The 16,571-nt window shown below is 39.3% G+C and overlaps 4 protein-coding genes across 11 annotated transcripts in view; 2 read left to right on the top strand and 2 right to left on the bottom strand.

Annotated features, from left to right (window-relative positions):
* Positions 1-311: 311 nt before the first annotated feature.
* Positions 312-4,316, bottom strand: spef1 (sperm flagellar 1). Of its 2 annotated transcripts, XM_008322017.3 has the most exons (8): positions 4,127-4,316; positions 3,526-3,768; positions 3,311-3,422; positions 2,695-2,842; positions 2,441-2,486; positions 1,631-1,703; positions 1,407-1,512; positions 312-1,047 (listed from the first exon to the last, which is right to left on the bottom strand). In XM_008322017.3, exons 2-8 carry the CDS (start codon positions 3,632-3,634, stop codon positions 934-936), a joined length of 708 nt encoding a protein of 235 aa, XP_008320239.1. In that variant the 5' UTR covers positions 3,635-3,768; positions 4,127-4,316; the 3' UTR covers positions 312-933. The 2 variants fall into 2 exon arrangements, with proteins under 2 accessions (XP_008320239.1, XP_016893024.1); XM_017037535.2 differs by lacking the exon at positions 4,127-4,316 and having other exon boundaries at positions 3,526-3,857.
* A 363-nt stretch (positions 4,317-4,679) lies between these two features.
* Positions 4,680-6,595, top strand: LOC103387438 (AN1-type zinc finger protein 6-like). Its single transcript, XM_017037534.2, has one exon. The coding sequence runs from the start codon at positions 4,821-4,823 to the stop codon at positions 5,544-5,546; it is 726 nt and encodes a 241-aa protein (XP_016893023.1). The 5' UTR covers positions 4,680-4,820; the 3' UTR covers positions 5,547-6,595.
* A 424-nt stretch (positions 6,596-7,019) lies between these two features.
* LOC103387397 (disintegrin and metalloproteinase domain-containing protein 8) lies at positions 7,020-15,715 on the bottom strand. Of its 5 annotated transcripts, XM_008322013.3 has the most exons (25): positions 15,426-15,715; positions 14,582-14,863; positions 14,268-14,383; positions 13,934-14,007; positions 13,757-13,844; positions 13,232-13,308; positions 12,880-13,114; positions 12,625-12,693; positions 12,436-12,504; positions 12,047-12,216; positions 11,881-11,962; positions 11,606-11,748; positions 11,338-11,515; positions 11,046-11,135; positions 10,765-10,960; positions 10,622-10,682; positions 10,368-10,548; positions 10,192-10,278; positions 10,028-10,112; positions 9,736-9,844; positions 9,427-9,619; positions 9,221-9,268; positions 8,753-8,803; positions 8,603-8,680; positions 7,020-7,942 (listed from the first exon to the last, which is right to left on the bottom strand). In XM_008322013.3, exons 2-25 carry the CDS (start codon positions 14,625-14,627, stop codon positions 7,898-7,900), a joined length of 2,571 nt encoding a protein of 856 aa, XP_008320235.1. In that variant the 5' UTR covers positions 14,628-14,863; positions 15,426-15,715; the 3' UTR covers positions 7,020-7,897. The 5 variants fall into 5 exon arrangements, 4 of the variants coding, with proteins under 4 accessions (XP_008320235.1, XP_024916334.1, XP_024916335.1 ...); XM_025060566.1 differs by lacking the exon at positions 14,582-14,863; XM_025060567.1 differs by lacking the exon at positions 14,582-14,863 and having other exon boundaries at positions 13,766-13,844; positions 15,426-15,714.
* A 79-nt stretch (positions 15,716-15,794) lies between these two features.
* The window catches only part of znf511 (zinc finger protein 511), a 17,937-nt gene continuing 17,160 nt past the window's right edge, over positions 15,795-16,571 (top strand). For all 3 annotated transcript variants that reach the window (XM_017037544.2, XM_008322011.3, XM_025060575.1), the window contains exon 1: positions 15,795-16,031. In XM_017037544.2, the coding sequence (XP_016893033.1) occupies positions 15,909-16,031 (123 nt within the window). In that variant the 5' untranslated portion in view covers positions 15,795-15,908. The remainder of the gene's footprint in view (positions 16,032-16,571) is intronic.

Genomic DNA, 16,571 nt, shown 5'->3' with positions numbered 1-16,571 from the left:
GTGAGATGTTCACTCATATGTTGATGTTCTGACTCAGCATGGGAACATTCCTGTGGTTTTACCTGGATGGATTTTACAGTCTGTATCTCAAACCCCTATCTTAACACATCAACGGTTTATATGATAGGTGAAGCCTTTGTTGTTGATTCTGATATTTTTGTACTTATGGTTGTAATTTCTGTGACTATAAAATGCTCAAGTAGATTACCCCAAATACTGATTCAAGTTTTATGATATATTTGGAACTATACCTATTTTTTTGGAAAATGTTGGTCATTTATGGAGCTGTACAACACCAAAAACTACAAGTCTTTGTGTTTTATATATTCTTTACTACTACAATAATACACTGTAATCTACAGCCAATGAAGCATGCACATTATTCATATAAATATTCAAAGTATATAAAGGAAGGGATGATGAGGCAGATGGGTGTAATGCTTTTTGCAATTGAAGATTACACAAGACAACTGCTGTACAATACCAATGGGAAAAAAGAATATGAAATAGGAAGAAAGTGAAGGAATGAGAAGAAACTTACGGAACGCTTGTGTCAATCGATGGTGATAAGAGGTTAAGGCAGAGACGTGTAGAAAGAAGCAGAAGGTGGAATAAAGTCAGTCATACAACGATACATAAAGATGCAACCGATCTATACACTATATATAAATAAAAATCCCAGGAAATAAGAAGAATCGTACGGACGGTGCTGCTTGTTCAGTTATTGTTATTCTTGCACAGTGTGTTTGTGGAGTTGTCATTGTCCAACGTGTCTGCACTCCTACTGAACTCATTTCTGGTTCGGCTGGTGCCGTTTGTCCTGGATTTCAATCATTCCAACGATATTCTTGAAATTGTGTGTCTTTGACCGTGACACTTCATCTTGATCCACGACTCCAGACGTAGACTCTGAATTCTGTCTCTGCAGGAACGTCACTGCTTTTTTCCATTGGACTTGTACATATCCAGATGCTGTGTGAGTTCCTCAATTCGCATGTCCTTCAGGTGGAGTAGATGCTCCAGTTTGCTGACCTTGAGCTGCAAGATCTACACACACACACACACACACACACAAAGAAACGGATGTGGTTTAGATTTAATCATCCTTTTATCTGTGTATTTAAGCAGGACTGAATAAAGTTTAAGATGATTCACAGGAGCATCATTGCTTGCTTTGGCCACAGAGTAAAAAGAAGACATTCTCTGAGCAGATGCTTAGATGATGAGTCATGAACCACAGATGTATCAGACTAACAGCTGACGCCGATTCTCTCACACTCACGTCTTTCAGTAAAAAGGGGAAGTTAAGTTAGTTTTCAAATGTTTACATAGTCGGTGTCAGTTTCCCAACATCTCAAGCTGGTGTGTGTGTGTGTGTGTGTGTGTGTGTGTGTGTGTGTGTATACCTCTACGGTTTCCTGTAAAGCCGTCACAGACTGCTCCTTCTCCTGCAGTATTATGCGAACCACCGGGTCCATGTCCGTGTGAAACTGCACTGTGTGCTGCATGTGACTTTAAATGAACAAAAAAACAAACAAAACAAAGCAGATAATCACTACCATAAAATCACATCACTAATTAGTTTGATTTAAATCAACACATTTAAATATATATATATTTTTTATCCTACTTGTTTCTGAGCCTGCCGGTGTCGTCCTTTTTCATGTCTCCTCTGTTGTGAACCGCCCCACTCTGATGAAGCTCTGGACATCAGGAAACACAAGGTGAACATTTATAAAGACGATACTGAAAACTTGTCACGGGAAGAAAATAGGCACAGATATATTAATATAAAAATATATTTGTCCTAGTGTTTTCTGTACTTGAACCACACAGTGGAGTAGAGGTCAATGTCATTGCCTTACTGCCAGAAAGTCACCAGTTTAATCCCCAGTGGTAAATCCATAGCAGATCAATGTTGCATGATTACGTTTACATTTATCCGTACCAGAGACATTCCTTCCTAACTCTGGTACAGATCACAGTAACTGACAGTTGTTAATTGCACACAGAAGACGACAGAACAGATAAAGATAAAAAAAAAGATGAGTCATTGTAAGAATATTTCATGTGATGGTTGATGATATTATGGCTTTTTTGTCTGTCTGATACAGGGCACAGCAACATTTGAAAAGTGTCTAAAGTTATAAAACATTTTTCCCTGTGTGTTCAATATAGAAGCACATATTTAGTCGCAGACAGAATGTGTGACAAAATCCATTCTGCAGACGGGTGTGTAATGCACAAAAACCTAATGTTGAAACCACAGACTGTTTCTAAATAATGGATCAGCCATTTGGTGGCCAACAGTGCACAGCCGGAGAATTAGTCAGGGTCAGTCAGGGGTGTTCTGCTGGTTTAATAATAACTTCATATGAATCGAAATTACATTATAAAAATTAAATCAGTGTTTGTATTTGTGTTTGTGCAGCCATTTTACCTGTATAGTTTTTGTCGAACTTCCTGATGTCACTCAACTCCGATCCCTGGGTTAAAAATTAAAGAGAAAAGTTTCAGATGTGACTTTTTTTCTTCATGTTAAATGGATGTGCTGACACACAGGTTCCACAATGTAGCAGTTAGCATGCCTGTCTCAGAAACAGAGAGCAGAAAGTCCTGGGTTCGATTCCCAGAGGAACTACATGCTTGATTGTTAATATAAATGTAACTGTAATGAAACCTTTGAGTATCTACCAGTGTGTTCTCTGTGCCGTTCTCCAGTTTGAACTCTATCTTCTCCTTGAGATCACTCAGCACCGGCTCGATCACTCCTGGAGAGCTCATGACAATCTTCTTCACTGTTTCCTCCGGAACATTAAAGTTCAGCTTGGCAAACACCTTCCTGTCCACACCCCCAATGACACACACGCACACACAAAGTGATTGAACAATAGTTGTTATGTTGTGACAATAGTCCGTCCAGTGTCTAGCTGTGGTTTGGCTGTTGAGGTCTTAGAAAAAAACAAATAGAGTTTCTAGATTTCCAGTGGTGTGAAATTCAAACATATCTATTGACTATGACTGGAGCTCTAACATGGGAAGAACTGATAATCTGAATCAGGGGCTGTCAAACTCATTTTGGTTCAGGGGTCACATACAGCCTTATTAGATGTCAAGTGGGCCGCACCAGTACCATCATGTCATAATTACCTCTAAATAACAATAAGCCCATTTTTTCCACCTTTTTCGTTAAATATAAATTTTACAAAACAATTGTTTGTGCTATTTTTTAACTTTCGAAATGTATCAATCAGGCCAGATCAAACTTCCTAGCGGGCCATTTTTGGCCCACGTGCCATATGTTTCTTGCCTGTTGAGGACGCCCCAGTTGCTCAGCTTCTGTGGTCTGGAGAAGGCAGGAACGTAGTTGTGCAGGTCTACGAGCTTTGGGAAGAAATGTTTGACAACCTCAGCAGCCATGACTGCAGAGGTTTAAAGAGCAGAGGTGACGTCAGCTCATATGCACAAAGACTGTACAGGCAAACTGACACAGAGAGACGTAAAAATTTCCGTGAGTCCCCTTACCTCCGTCGCTGAAGTCTCTGGTGATGTGTCTCTTTGGTCGGGACAGAGGGATCTTGTCCACCCAGGAGTACAGATCCCGCAGCTCCCCGTCACTCAGTTCTCGGCTCATTGTGCTCAGAGCTGACGGGGTTAGAGATCAGAGACCGAGGCCTGACGTGAACTCCATCACTTCAAGCGCAGACGACATTAAAGTGACGCTTTCCTTTCATGTCTAGCTCATATGGAGATTTTTTTTTTTTGTATCTGGAGAAAAAAAATACACCTGCAATTAAACACAGATTTGTGTCGTCGCTGCGAACTATAACCGCCGAGGTCCCACTTTTACGTCTCTGTGTGTTGTCTAAAGCGTCGCTCAGGCGACCGTTCGGTTCCCATAGCAGCCAAGGGCGTTTCTAACAACTCTCTGGCTCAAGTATAAAAGACGAGGCTGCGTGTTTATATAATTCACATGGATGGAATTTGATTAATTTTTTTTGATTATTTGCTTTGTAAGAACTCCCTTATTTATAATTGCACGTTAGCAGATAGCAGTGTTTAGCACATGCAAGTTTCTGAATAATGAAATGAAATTTCTGATGGCTGAATCATTGAAGACACTCACACGTGGACAATGAGTGATGGGAATTCTTTGTTAGACCATTTGCAGAAAATCAGCTGCCACTCGGAAAACATTTCCAACCCGTAGGTCAAATGATGTGGTCTCCTCTTCCACTGTTCCACTCTCAAATTCTCTGGTACCACTAATACCAGTAGTAGTCAGCAGTCAGTACTTTTGTCTTACATCAAGGACATCACTGGTTCAGTCTCTGTGTTGACTGATGTTAGACTTTCTGTATAAAAATGGTAGATTTTCTCTGTTTTTGAATGGATTTTCTTAGAGTAGTAAAGAGTTATGGACCGTAGGTATACGGGTGAAAGATTGTTTCTATACCAGAGGTCTCAAACTCAAATATGTTTGAGGCCATTTCTGTGAAAATAGCAACAAGGCCAAGATTACATTATTGATGACATCTAGTTGTGGACCAGCTGATGTGACAATGAATGACTCAAGACTAAGACTTAAGGTCCTTGAGTTGGATAAAAAACATCAAAGTCATGTTACAAAAGATAAAAGAATGACATCAGCTTCACATCTCTTTCTGCCATGTCACTTCTAAAATGGGGAGGGGGGGGTTGGTTTTATGTCTGAGAATTCAAATGCTATGCAGATGCCACCATCAAAAGCTGTAAGGAGACCGACTGAAGAAACGAGGGCCGAGAAGGAGACATCGGAAATGATGAATGATTAAGTTCGGATGAAGGCAGTGATGCAACATTGCAGATGTCAACTGCCATCAAACACCAGTACTTTCTCACTCACCGCCTGGTGGTCTGATAGCAACCTGCTAACACTGAGACACCAAGCTTTTGTGAAGAGACGAGGCGTCATGGCTGAGGAGCAGGACATGACCCGAGAGTCCAACCAGAGGCAGACTCCTTTGCTCTGCTCCATGGGCTGTGGATTCTATGGCAACCGCAGGAATAATGGCATGTGCTCCGTGTGCTATAAAAACTTTGTCCAGAGACAGAATGGCAGTGGCCCTGCTCCAAACCCACCAATGGCATCGTCAGCTTTCAGTAGCACAGGAGAGACTCCTCCGACACAGAGCTTGGACACTTCTGCCGGCACTTCGTTGGCTATGTCCTCTGTCCACGCAGACTCTGGTCACTGCAGTGGGCCGTCGACAGCTGCAGCGGACATGGCGGGAGCTAGCGCCTCGGCCGTTGCGACATCAGAAAGTGGGACGACAGCGAATGTGGCCACAGCGACGAAGAAGCCCAAAGCTGAGAAGGCTCGCTGCTTTACCTGCCGCAAAAAGGTGGGCCTGACGGGCTTCGACTGCAGGTGTGGAAACGTCTTCTGCAGCTTACACCGATACTCGGACACACACAACTGTACCTTCGACTACAGAGCTGAGGGTGCAGAGAGACTCAGGAGGGAAAACCCAAAGGTCGCTGGGGAGAAGATACAGAAGCTCTGAAATGTGCAGCAGCAGAAATACACCTTCATGTCCCATCCACATTTATAATTTCACAAGAGCAATCATCCAATTGGAACACAGGATGCCTCGAGCATCACTGATGCAACTAATAACTAAGGTCATTATGTGAGGAGCTTTATGAGAAACGGTGATCTCGTGGCTGGTTGTTAAAAAACACATGCATGAAAAAACTTTTCTTTAAAACAAACTTGTGCCCAAAAAACATCTGGCAAAGGACTTGTACAAGTAGAAAATTGATGCAGAACAATGGCAATGACAACCAACCAGATGGAATATTCAAGGCAAACCAAATGATTTCAGATGAAAAAGGATAATGAAAAAAAAAAAAAGAAAACACAGGGGATCGAGACAAACTGCTCAATATCAGTGGCAACTACCTCAGAGAAAATAATGAAATTTAGAAAAGGAGAAGGAGAAATGTCCACACTGATTTTCTCAAAAGTCCTGCCAGATTTGTCTTCTTCTGTAATTATTTTAAACCACTCGAATGAGAAAATACAGTTTCTCCACAGTGACAGTGAATATAAACATCAATCTAATTGATCATTTCTGTGGATTGAGATTTGAATTAAGAGACCCTGAGCAGTTTTGATGTACTCTGCATTTTTTTAAATGGTCAATTCATCACATTTAAGTCTATAGTCAACTTTCATCGGTGGACACATACGTGGCTGGTTATATTCCACAAAAGCTGCCGGACAAGCATTTGATGTTCAGTGACTAAATAAAAGAGATCCCCCTTTGCTGCTTTTTGAATTAATAAATAAATTATTTTTTTGTAAAACCTCAACTAATTATTAAAGAACTCGGCTGTGAGCAATTGGTGAGGTGTGCAGTCGGAAAGACAGATGGGTTCAGAGTAGGCGTGTGGTTACAGCTCTGGGTTTCTATGGTCCATGATTCAGGAAATAGTTTTATAAATGATGTCTGGTGAACAGCAAGTGGATTTGTTGAAAACATTTGATCTGTTATTTAAGACTCGTCACTGTTTGTAATTGTAAATGACATTAAATATCTGTGAGTTGTACAGTACAGTGGTTACTGTATTCCAGCCTTTCACTCTCTCAGTCCACAGAGTTTTTCCTTGTGGGGTTTTATAATGTGTCTTTTTTTAATTGATCTCCATATTGATTGTGTGCTAAAGGTCATAACCCCCGCCCTCCATGTTTATATTGCGCCAAGCAGCCCTGGAGGATACCTTCCTGGCTTTTATATCTTGTCCTCAGAACTAATAAGGCCTTTTAGGTCACAGGTTCAACATAACTTAAATTACATTTATATTAAAAAAGTTGTACAAATGTTCCATTACATCATGTCGGTCAGTGACGAGACATAAGTTGTACTACAGCAAGACATACTGTGCGTATACATGTGTATATCAACTCAAAAGGTTTACCACAAAAGGCTTATCGAACCTCAGAGAATGTAAACACCAACAAAACATAAACAAGATCACCAAAACCAAACTCTTTATTGTTGGATTTACAAGTACATTCTTTGCTTTATTATCAAATCACCTTTAGAGACATTCAAAGATCTAAATAAATAAGATGACTCAAATGATCAGTCATTGACATCACGTGCAAACTCTGCTGCTGCAGAGAGAATGTCGTATCAAAGTCCTCGATAAACATAAAACCAAGATGTATCCAGTCAAGACACATGAAACAAAACAGATGTGTTCAATAATTTAGTACAAAACAAAACCAGACTTATAGTGATTAGTTCAAAATTAAGATTCATTTAAGATTACAAAATAAAATAAAATGTAAAGTGCTCATCTTTCTGCCATGTGACATTCCTTATCAGACTGTTTAGTACCAGAACTCTGTAAGGGACTAGATCCTTAGATTCAATTCAATTTCATGAACAATGGTTATAAGGTTGTTATGTTAAAGGCAAAGTGTGACAGATGTGATGCGATGCACAAGAGAACTACAGTGACCTTCACCTACCATAACAGTAAACACTCCATCAAATCACTTTTCTGTTTCTACTGTTGGTGAAGCTCTTGCTTCTAAAGTTCAACAGTCCTTTCATTTCAGAAGTTATCAGACCGTTCTTAAGGCCATAAAAACCTACATGATTTTGAATCATAACACACAGTTTGCTGTTGAGATCCAATTTCTGTCAAAATAAATCTCCTTTTAAAGCACAGAAAAGTTTTTGGCTTGCCTTAAAAAAAGTCAAACAAAAACATGTTTAAAAATCATGGCACGGGTGCCATTTGTCGTACACCTTGTTTGAGGCTTCAGTTTTTCCTCAACACACTAGAGGCTGAAGACACTGCAGGCAGGTGTTGGTACTACAAAGCACCTTCTGAACACTTATCATCTGGGCCTGTTGATGGACATCAGTGCAGCTCTCTTTGTCAGCTGGTAGAAAAAGAAATACATGATTACCAGACAGGCTTCTCTCAAGTCCTGGAAAAACCTGGTAAATGCACAACAATTTTCAAGCCATAAAAAAAGAAAAAAAAAATCAAATGTTCTGAAGAAACTACAGTTATCCTGGAAAAGTAAATTTCCCGCTGCTTCTGCTACTGTCTTCAGTGGGCAACACTGAAGCCCTTCACTCATCAGCACCATCATTGATGCCAACATTTTATTCCTCTGTTGAAACACAAGTCTCTGGTAGTCATGTAGTCACATCATTTTTTTCAGATTTAGCATTCTCTGGTTGGATTCGCTTTCAGAGAATTTTTTAGTCTGCCAGTCTATCACCAGGCAGCATGGGCGTGATCCAGATTTGGTTTCAGAGATTAACAGGTTTAAATCTTAAGCAAGATGTGACAACTTGTCAGTCATTCCATGACAGCATAAAATGTCCTGGAAAAGTCTTGGAAAAGTCCTGGTGAATGCCTGGACAGACTGATCCACATTCCAGATGATCAGATTCCTCAATATTTCCTTGTGGCTACAGCAGTTTCATGTCATTGGTGACTCAGTGAACCACTGCTGTGTTGGACCCAAAACCATGAATATATATTTTTAAATACCTTGAATAAGGGAGCTTAGGAAAGTCTGAACACATACCAGCTCAGAGTTTGCGAGTGGAGAGTGGATCACAGACGGCTTCGGTTTCACTGGAAGCACTGGAGGCTTTGGCTTCATCTTTGTGGAGACAGATGTTAATGTAGCAAAAAAAAATGTGACTTGTTACTTTAGAAAGTTACTTAAGATTACCGGTTTTGTTTGAAGCAGAGGCAGAGGTCTGGATGGAGGTGGAGGTTTAGCCTTGGAGAAGAAGTCAAAGTGAATTGTTATCCATGATTGAAACCCATGGAATTCATGTATTTAAACAGAAAATAAACACGTCTGTAGTTTCACCTCAGTGTAATCTGATTGACATCTTACTCAGCAAAATACTGTGTAACTAATCAGTGCTCACCCTGTTCCTCCTCCTCTTCCTCCTTCCTTGTCTTCTCTATCTATCAACTATCTTCATGTCCTTTCTCACGTCATCTTTTCAGGTCTTCCTCTTCTCTACTGTCGTCTATTCTTTCCTCTAACTTTGTCTCAAACTCTTCAACCTCAACTCTTTTTCCAATGATGTCACTTCTGCTCACTCTGCTGAAAGTCCTACTGCCTTAAACTCTGCCAGATAAATACAATAAAAAATGTAATGTTATTTCCAGGAGCTCAAACACCGACCTGTTGGATTTCTGATGGCTGACTTACAGGTGGAACTGCCTGAGGTGGCTGTAAGAAATGACAAAGATAAATATAATTATGACATCTAAAAGTTGCTAATTTTACAATGTAACATTTTTTTATGAATGTCTATCTAATTACCACACACAGTTCATACTGTAACTACAGCAGCATTAACAGCTACCAGCTCAGATGGGGGTTCTCACCAGTGGAGGGGCTCTGTTAGGCCTCAGTGCACCAGTGTGTGGTCCAGCTGTAGCTCTAGACAAAGGGTTACAGGCCTGAGTGCTTGACGATGTTACAAATGTAGGAAGGCTGATGGTTTTGTTCCCAAATCTTCCTCGTCTGCTGCTTGGGCGGAATCTTGGATCTGACTGACCAGAGTTAACCTCGAACCATCTACAACGAAAAAAGCTTCAGTTAAATATTTATAAAATATAAAACAAAAAGTATTTTTGCTGTGTTTCCTGTATGGAGACTGATATGAAATATATCTTTTAATACTTTTTAATAACCTTTTTCCAGGTGTCCTTGTTCCCTTGCACTGCATCATACTCAGACCAATCAGAACCAACACCAAAATGGAGCCGATCACTGCGAAAACTATGATAGCCACTGTGCTGTCTATACACACACACAACATATAACATAGAATACGACTGGATTAAAAAATGCCAAAACTTAGCTCAAAGCATAAATATATAAATACACATATATATACACACACACATATATATATATACACACATATATATATATTAATTAATAAAAATAGGCCAAAAAGGTAGACAATAAACTCAACTGTACCTTTAGGCAAGTTTGAGTACTGCGTATCACAGTAGGGTGGGGCCCAGCCGGGGTCACAGTGACACTCATTCCTGTGGTTACACACCTGTAAGACGTCAAACACAGTCAGTCTGATGGTGTTGGGTGGACAGTGCTCTGTTACTGTGAGATATTTCAGGTTTTACCCCATGATTGTTGCATTTGTTGGAGCAGTTTGTGGTTCCGTACCACACCAGATTTCTGAGGTCTTGACATCGTCTGTTGTAACAAACCTAAGGCAAAACAGACAACCGTGAGGAAAATGACAACGGCCACAGAGCTGGTTTCTGATTGGCCAAGAACTGGGATGATGTTTATCTACCATGCTGTTGCCACATTTGGTGCCTGTAGGAGCCCAGATCATGTCCTCTGGGTAGTTATCATCAGGATTTAAACGTGCTTCGTGACATTCTTTTCTTCCTATCCTGTAGGTGACTTTTCGGAGTATTGCAGTGTTGCTGTCCCAACCTCCAGAGCAGTAGAGTTTACCACAGAGAACATCCCTGGAAAATTCTCAGAATCAAACAACACTGTAGTGTCTGCTGTGAGAAACGGCTTTGTCTTTTGGCAACGTACCTGAGGTGACAACTCTGCCCACAGAGAAAAGAGAAACAAACACCTGCTGCTACTTCAGCGTCTGAGTAAAACAACAACAAAAAAACACCAATTAAGTAGTATTATAAAATCCAACCAGTCTGAGTGTTATGGTACTAGTTTACCTGGTCCCCAGAGCCGTTTGCATTGTTCCCCAAGTGAAGGGCATCGTCCGTTGTGGCAGTATCCCCTCCCACCGTTACAGGGGAGCCCATTCTGGGCGTAGTCATCAGCTGGACAGAAGCCAGACAAACCAGTGCAATGTTCCGCCAGGTCACAGTCTCCTGTCTTTTGTCGGCAGAGCGTGCCGGCTGATTTTAGCTGCAGAGCACAGAGAATATCACAGTCAAGGGTGAAAAGTGTTTGACTGCATGAAGTGTTAAAAACCAGAGTGAGTTCAACCCACCTGACACCTGTGGCAGCACTCTCCCTCCGCACACTCCGCACCAGCTTTCAGTTTGCAGGTGGACGTGTCGCAGCAGGGGTCCTGGCATTCCTACAAGGCAGACAAAAAACCAAAGCAGAATTTTATAGGTTAGTCTCTGTGCACACTTGTTTGGTCTTACCCTGAGTTTAATGCTCTTGTGATTTACCAAATATAAATTGGTGTATAAATTAGTGCTTAAAGTGTTAACAATCATAAGATGGTTTTTCGGATACTTCAAATATGACTGAGTAAAACATCAACATGCACAGACCCATTCAGTACCACAGTCACAGTCCTCTCCGATCTCCAGGAAGTTGTTTCCACACACTGGGCCACCAAAGATGCGATTGGTGGAGGGTGTGTTCCGCAGGCAGTGAACGTTAATGGTCGCCAGGAACCTGGTGAGCTGCTCCCGACTGCAGCTGCTGAACAGATGAGGGTACACCGATCTGGGAATGGAATGAGTTTTCAGGTTAAGAATAGAAGAAATACGTGTTGTTAAACAGAGAGAGAGAGAGAGAGAGAGAGAGAGTACTCACCCAATACTACGTGCCATGACGCAGTCCGTGTCTGACACCGAGGAGCCACAGACACAGCTCATGGTATCGTGTTCCATCCCCAGATTGTGACCCATCTCATGGGCAACAGTAGAGGCCACTGCAATGGGATTAACACTGCTGTCCTGTGTGTAGGTGAAGGAACGAAACAAACAAACCACATACAGTAAAGAACATGAGATTTTTTTTTACAGGGGACCGAAACTTAAAACTTTAAAATATTACTTGTATTTTTTATAGATTTTACCAGGACTCACATAGTTGACCCCTCCAGAATAATAGGTACACATTGACTTAGTGTTTGCCAAGCCAACAACTGGACCATTGAATTTCACACCTCTGAACAAAGAAGGGCTACATTTAGGGTCTGGTAACTAACGACTCTCTCGACAGTTAATGACTGAAGCTGAAGGTGTCTCTTACGTGACCAGCTGGATGTTGTCGTGCTTGATCCGGGGCAAAAGACTTCTCTGACGCCACTCCAGGAAGCGGTGCAGGGTGCTCTCAGCATCTGGACTGACTGTGATCTGATCTCTGATTGACCAAATTTCTACACCCACCAGCATCACACGGATACCCAACGGGCGATACAACTGCGAAAGCCAGAGAAGTCATTTTTACAATTAAAGTGGAATTTACAAATCAATTAGTATAATATAATATATATATATATATACTGGACACATGTTTTTGTAATCTATTATTTTAGGTTTTTATGGCCAATTTAAAGTAAATGTAAAGAAATATATATTTTTATAGGATTAATTTGTTCTGCTGGAATCAAGAACATACCAGAGAACCAAAACACATACCTTATCTACATGGTTCGCTACTTCCATCAGTCTGCGCTGAACTCTCCTCACACTTCCAAAAATGGTGTACTAAAAATATAAACATTTTTCAAATAACAAATTCAAATCTTGAGAAACAACTAAATTAAAATGCACACCTCTAGAATATTAAACGTGGCCTGCATTTGCATCGTTAGTAAAAAGACAAACCTCTCTGAAGTCAGCCACCAGGACCAGCTCTACTACCATAGGTTTGTTTGAAGTTTGAGTTCTGGCTTCCTGAATACACCACACACAAACACACATTTTGTATAATACAAAAAAAAAAAACACACCAAGAAATAGGGAAATACAAATTAGCAAAGAAATTTGAAAATGTGTCTATTGCATCGATTCTTTTCACTAAATTGACATCATGTTCTTTCAGTGACAACAACCTTAATAAAACGTTGCCCGGCGTTTTACCAGATTGGTGAGTTTGTGAAGTCCAGACGGTAGAGCTCCAAAATCATAGAACATTTCAGTAGTGTTTCCCTGTGAACACGTGCTCCTCTTCATCCTCAGGTGTCTGTAGTTGTAAAAAGCATGAAGAGTCTGTTCTCTCTTGTTACTGGAGCTCTGACTATCCGACTGTTGTCCAGTCTCAGGATCGGGCAAAGGTTCGATAAGGTACATTTGGTCCAAGAGACGCACAAATCCCCTGAAGTGGACAAAGGAAAACAAATAACCCTGATTGATTTATGTAGCAGTCCAACAGATCAAAAAACAAACAACTGGCTTTAGTAACCACACATACATATTCTTTAACTTTACTCACTTCACTTCAGAGCACAGTGACACACTGACCGATGAGTCGTCGACCTCCACAACGTGCCCATGGTAGTAACAATGATCCTGAACACAGATTGTTGGTATTTAAAAGGGACCCCATGTAAAATAACAGAGCAAAATACAAACACTATTTTACCATATGATTGCCATGTTCAGTAGAGCCTAACCTAGGGTACCCAAAGTGGGGGAAATGCCCCCTTTGGGAGTTCAGAATTATTGCAGAGCCCCAGCAAATAAAATTAATAATAAAAATTAAGAATAAGATTATTTTTTTAAGTCAGCGTTAAATTACACTGATTTGTAATCACAATATCGGTTCATAGAAATTCTATTGTTAAAATTAATCACAATATCGGTTCATAGAAATTCCATTGTTAAAATAACAATAAAATCACAATAAAATAAAATCAATTCTGCAGACAGTTTTGCCAATGATTTCAAATATAAATAGATTACATTTCAAAATTATAAAAACATAATAATATTAACGTTTGTAAAAAGGATGTAGTACCACACGTACGCTGAGATCTAGAGGAGTTGTGATTTGGGCACCCTGATCAGAATAATGTGTCACAGAAAAGTTTTCACCAATCAGGTCACTGTAAAGGATAGTTTGAAGAAAAGTCAACAAAGATGACCAAAGTGAATAAAATAGGTCAAAAACTGGAGCTTTGTGCAAGGATCTTACATATTCCTCTCCAGATGGAGAGTGTAGTTTTCTCCCTCAATACTCACAGAGTACTGGAGAACATCGGGGTATTTCTACACACAACAACAAAGAAGAAGAAACATTTTTATGAATAGGATTTTTACTTATAATATGTTGGGAAATCTGGTCCTAATTTAACAGTTATTCTAGCAGAGAATTTAAGATTCAAATATGAATTGTGGTGAGATTAAATGTAAAATTTGACATAATCTGTACTGGTGCTGCAATTATTGGTCAATTCTATTTTATTTATTTTTTCATTCTTTTTGACAATATATGGGATATTTTATGTTTGGGCTGTATGGTGTTTTACCTGGTGAGTAGTGGCAGAATCACTGATGAAAGACGACCCATTCAGCCTGCGAGGTAGCACTGTTTGGTACTTTATAACATGAGGTAGAGTTGGTAGAGTCAGTACATTGACCATACCTGTAAAATAAGAGATACTAAATAATAATAATAATAAAAGAGTTAAAGAGATAGTACAAATAAACTTATGAGGGGATGCAAAATAGATTAAAAAACAAAAGATAATTGATTAAAACAAAAAAGAATGATAGAACAAAATGACAGAATGAAAGAAGAAAATGACAGAATGAAAGAAGAAAGGAATTAAAACAACTGTACCCATTAAAAGGAGGATAATCCCTGTATAATATCCAGTGCATATCATGTTGCTCTGTTGGACGAACTGTGATTGTGTGCTGCTAGTCTACAGTAAACTCAGCAACTTTCTCCCAGACTCTCTGTGTCTCTCTCTCACTCTCTCTTCCCCTCTCTCTGCTACAGTCACATCCTGACTGGGCTGACAAATCCCGTGAGTCACTCACAAAACTTTATCGTTGCTCTTTCAAACCCGACATGGACTTTGTAGGAGGCCTTACTTCCTGGTAATGAAGTAATCTTGCACTAAGAAATAGTTTAAAAAAAGCCAAACGTTTAACAACAGGGTAATATTAACACTATATAAATAATGGAAAAAAATAAAATAGAAAATTACAACGTCAAGTACGGTAGCGTTTTTAATTGTTTTTGTTGTTGTTTATACTGCTTTCTTTTTCAATATTGACGTTTTATTCTAAATATACGTAGCATTCAAAATAGAAATCGTTTTAATGTGATTTGCTCGCAATAAAAATGCCTCAAAAACGCGGCAAAGTATAGTTGATCTTTGTCGCCATCTACTGCCTTGGTGGTGTAATCTCGTGTAGCTTTATATTTTATAATTTTAAATGATTTTACCAGTGGATACTTAATAAATTACCTACCAACAAACGTTGGGCGTTCAATGGGGTCTTAGCATAAAACAATAGAAATTGAAATTTTAAAAAAGTTGAGTTTTTTCCAGGTTGTTGTTTGTTTGTTTTTTTGTCGTAATAACAAAATTAAATAACGATCAAACAAATTACAAAGAAAAAAACTTATTTAAGGATGTGTTCTGGTTGTGTGTGGTAACAGTAAAATCATTCACCGTGAATTATTAGGGTAGTCAGCAGAACAGGACAGCAGAGCAATTCCCAAAGGAGAAATGGCATGAACATGAGTAATTAAGCTGGTGCCTTTCATCTGCATCTCAATCAAAGGCAGATAAATACACTAGTCTTCACAATTAAGAGAATTATATGAACATAGTAGAAAACGGAATAAGCTTAAATCCAAACTCTTTTATACAGACCTCAACTGCTCACAATGTTTTTAAATCATTTCATTTAAAAACATTCACACACACACATACATGCATACACACACACAGACACACATATATATAGTAACACATATATACAGTAAAAACAAAACATGAACAGAACACGAAGGATGTTGCGTCAGGTTGTAGGCGTTTCTTTCTTTGCAGAGTCGCTCAAGATGACGTCATCATCATGCGTCGCTCCTTGAACACTATGCATTTATCTTTAAAACTCTTTAAAACAGGAATCAAAAAAGAAGCTGGAACTATATGATCATGAGAGCTGGTCAGAACCAACCGGCAGCAGCCAGGGAAGAGCAGCAGAAGTCTGAGATCCCGTTCAATTTTACTTCGCAGATCGTTCACTTGCACAAGGACCATTCGCTGTTTGAGGTAAGTAAAAACATACATTTACTGTATTATTCAACTGCATTCAATTACATTTTTAAGGATGAACATTTTAGGATGTCAATGTTTTATTGAGGAAACCCTTTTTGTTAATCGTTGATCAAAACTAACTTTCTATACTACTATTCTTCTGAAGAAAAATAAAAACGTTATCCTTAAAATCCTTAAAATGTTTGGTGCATCACCCGTTAATCAAAAGTTGAATACTATACTTACAAATTCCAAAAAGATAAACATTTTTGAAGAATGAATAAAAATGCACTATTCTGCCTCAGAGTGTGTAGCTATGTCCTTTTTTTAACTTAAAATCCTGAAAAAAACAAGGTAAATCATCTATTGATCAAAAGTTGCATTCAATAGCTACTTTGTTGTTAGAATTCAAAAACTATAGCAATAAAATCCTGAACAAATCTCCGAAAATAAAAGTTTCTCAAAAATGACTAAAATTACACTCATTTGCCTTGAAATACTTAGCTATGTCCATTTTTGTTGTTAAAATTCAGAAAAAATATACTTTTTTGTAAA

Source organism: Cynoglossus semilaevis, chromosome 12 (assembly GCF_000523025.1).
Source record: "Cynoglossus semilaevis isolate Cse_v1.0 chromosome 12, Cse_v1.0, whole genome shotgun sequence".
Classification (NCBI taxonomy): domain Eukaryota; kingdom Metazoa; phylum Chordata; class Actinopteri; order Pleuronectiformes; family Cynoglossidae; genus Cynoglossus; species Cynoglossus semilaevis.
Note: the sequence above shows the minus strand (reverse complement) of the source record. Positions and strands in the feature narration are given on the sequence as shown.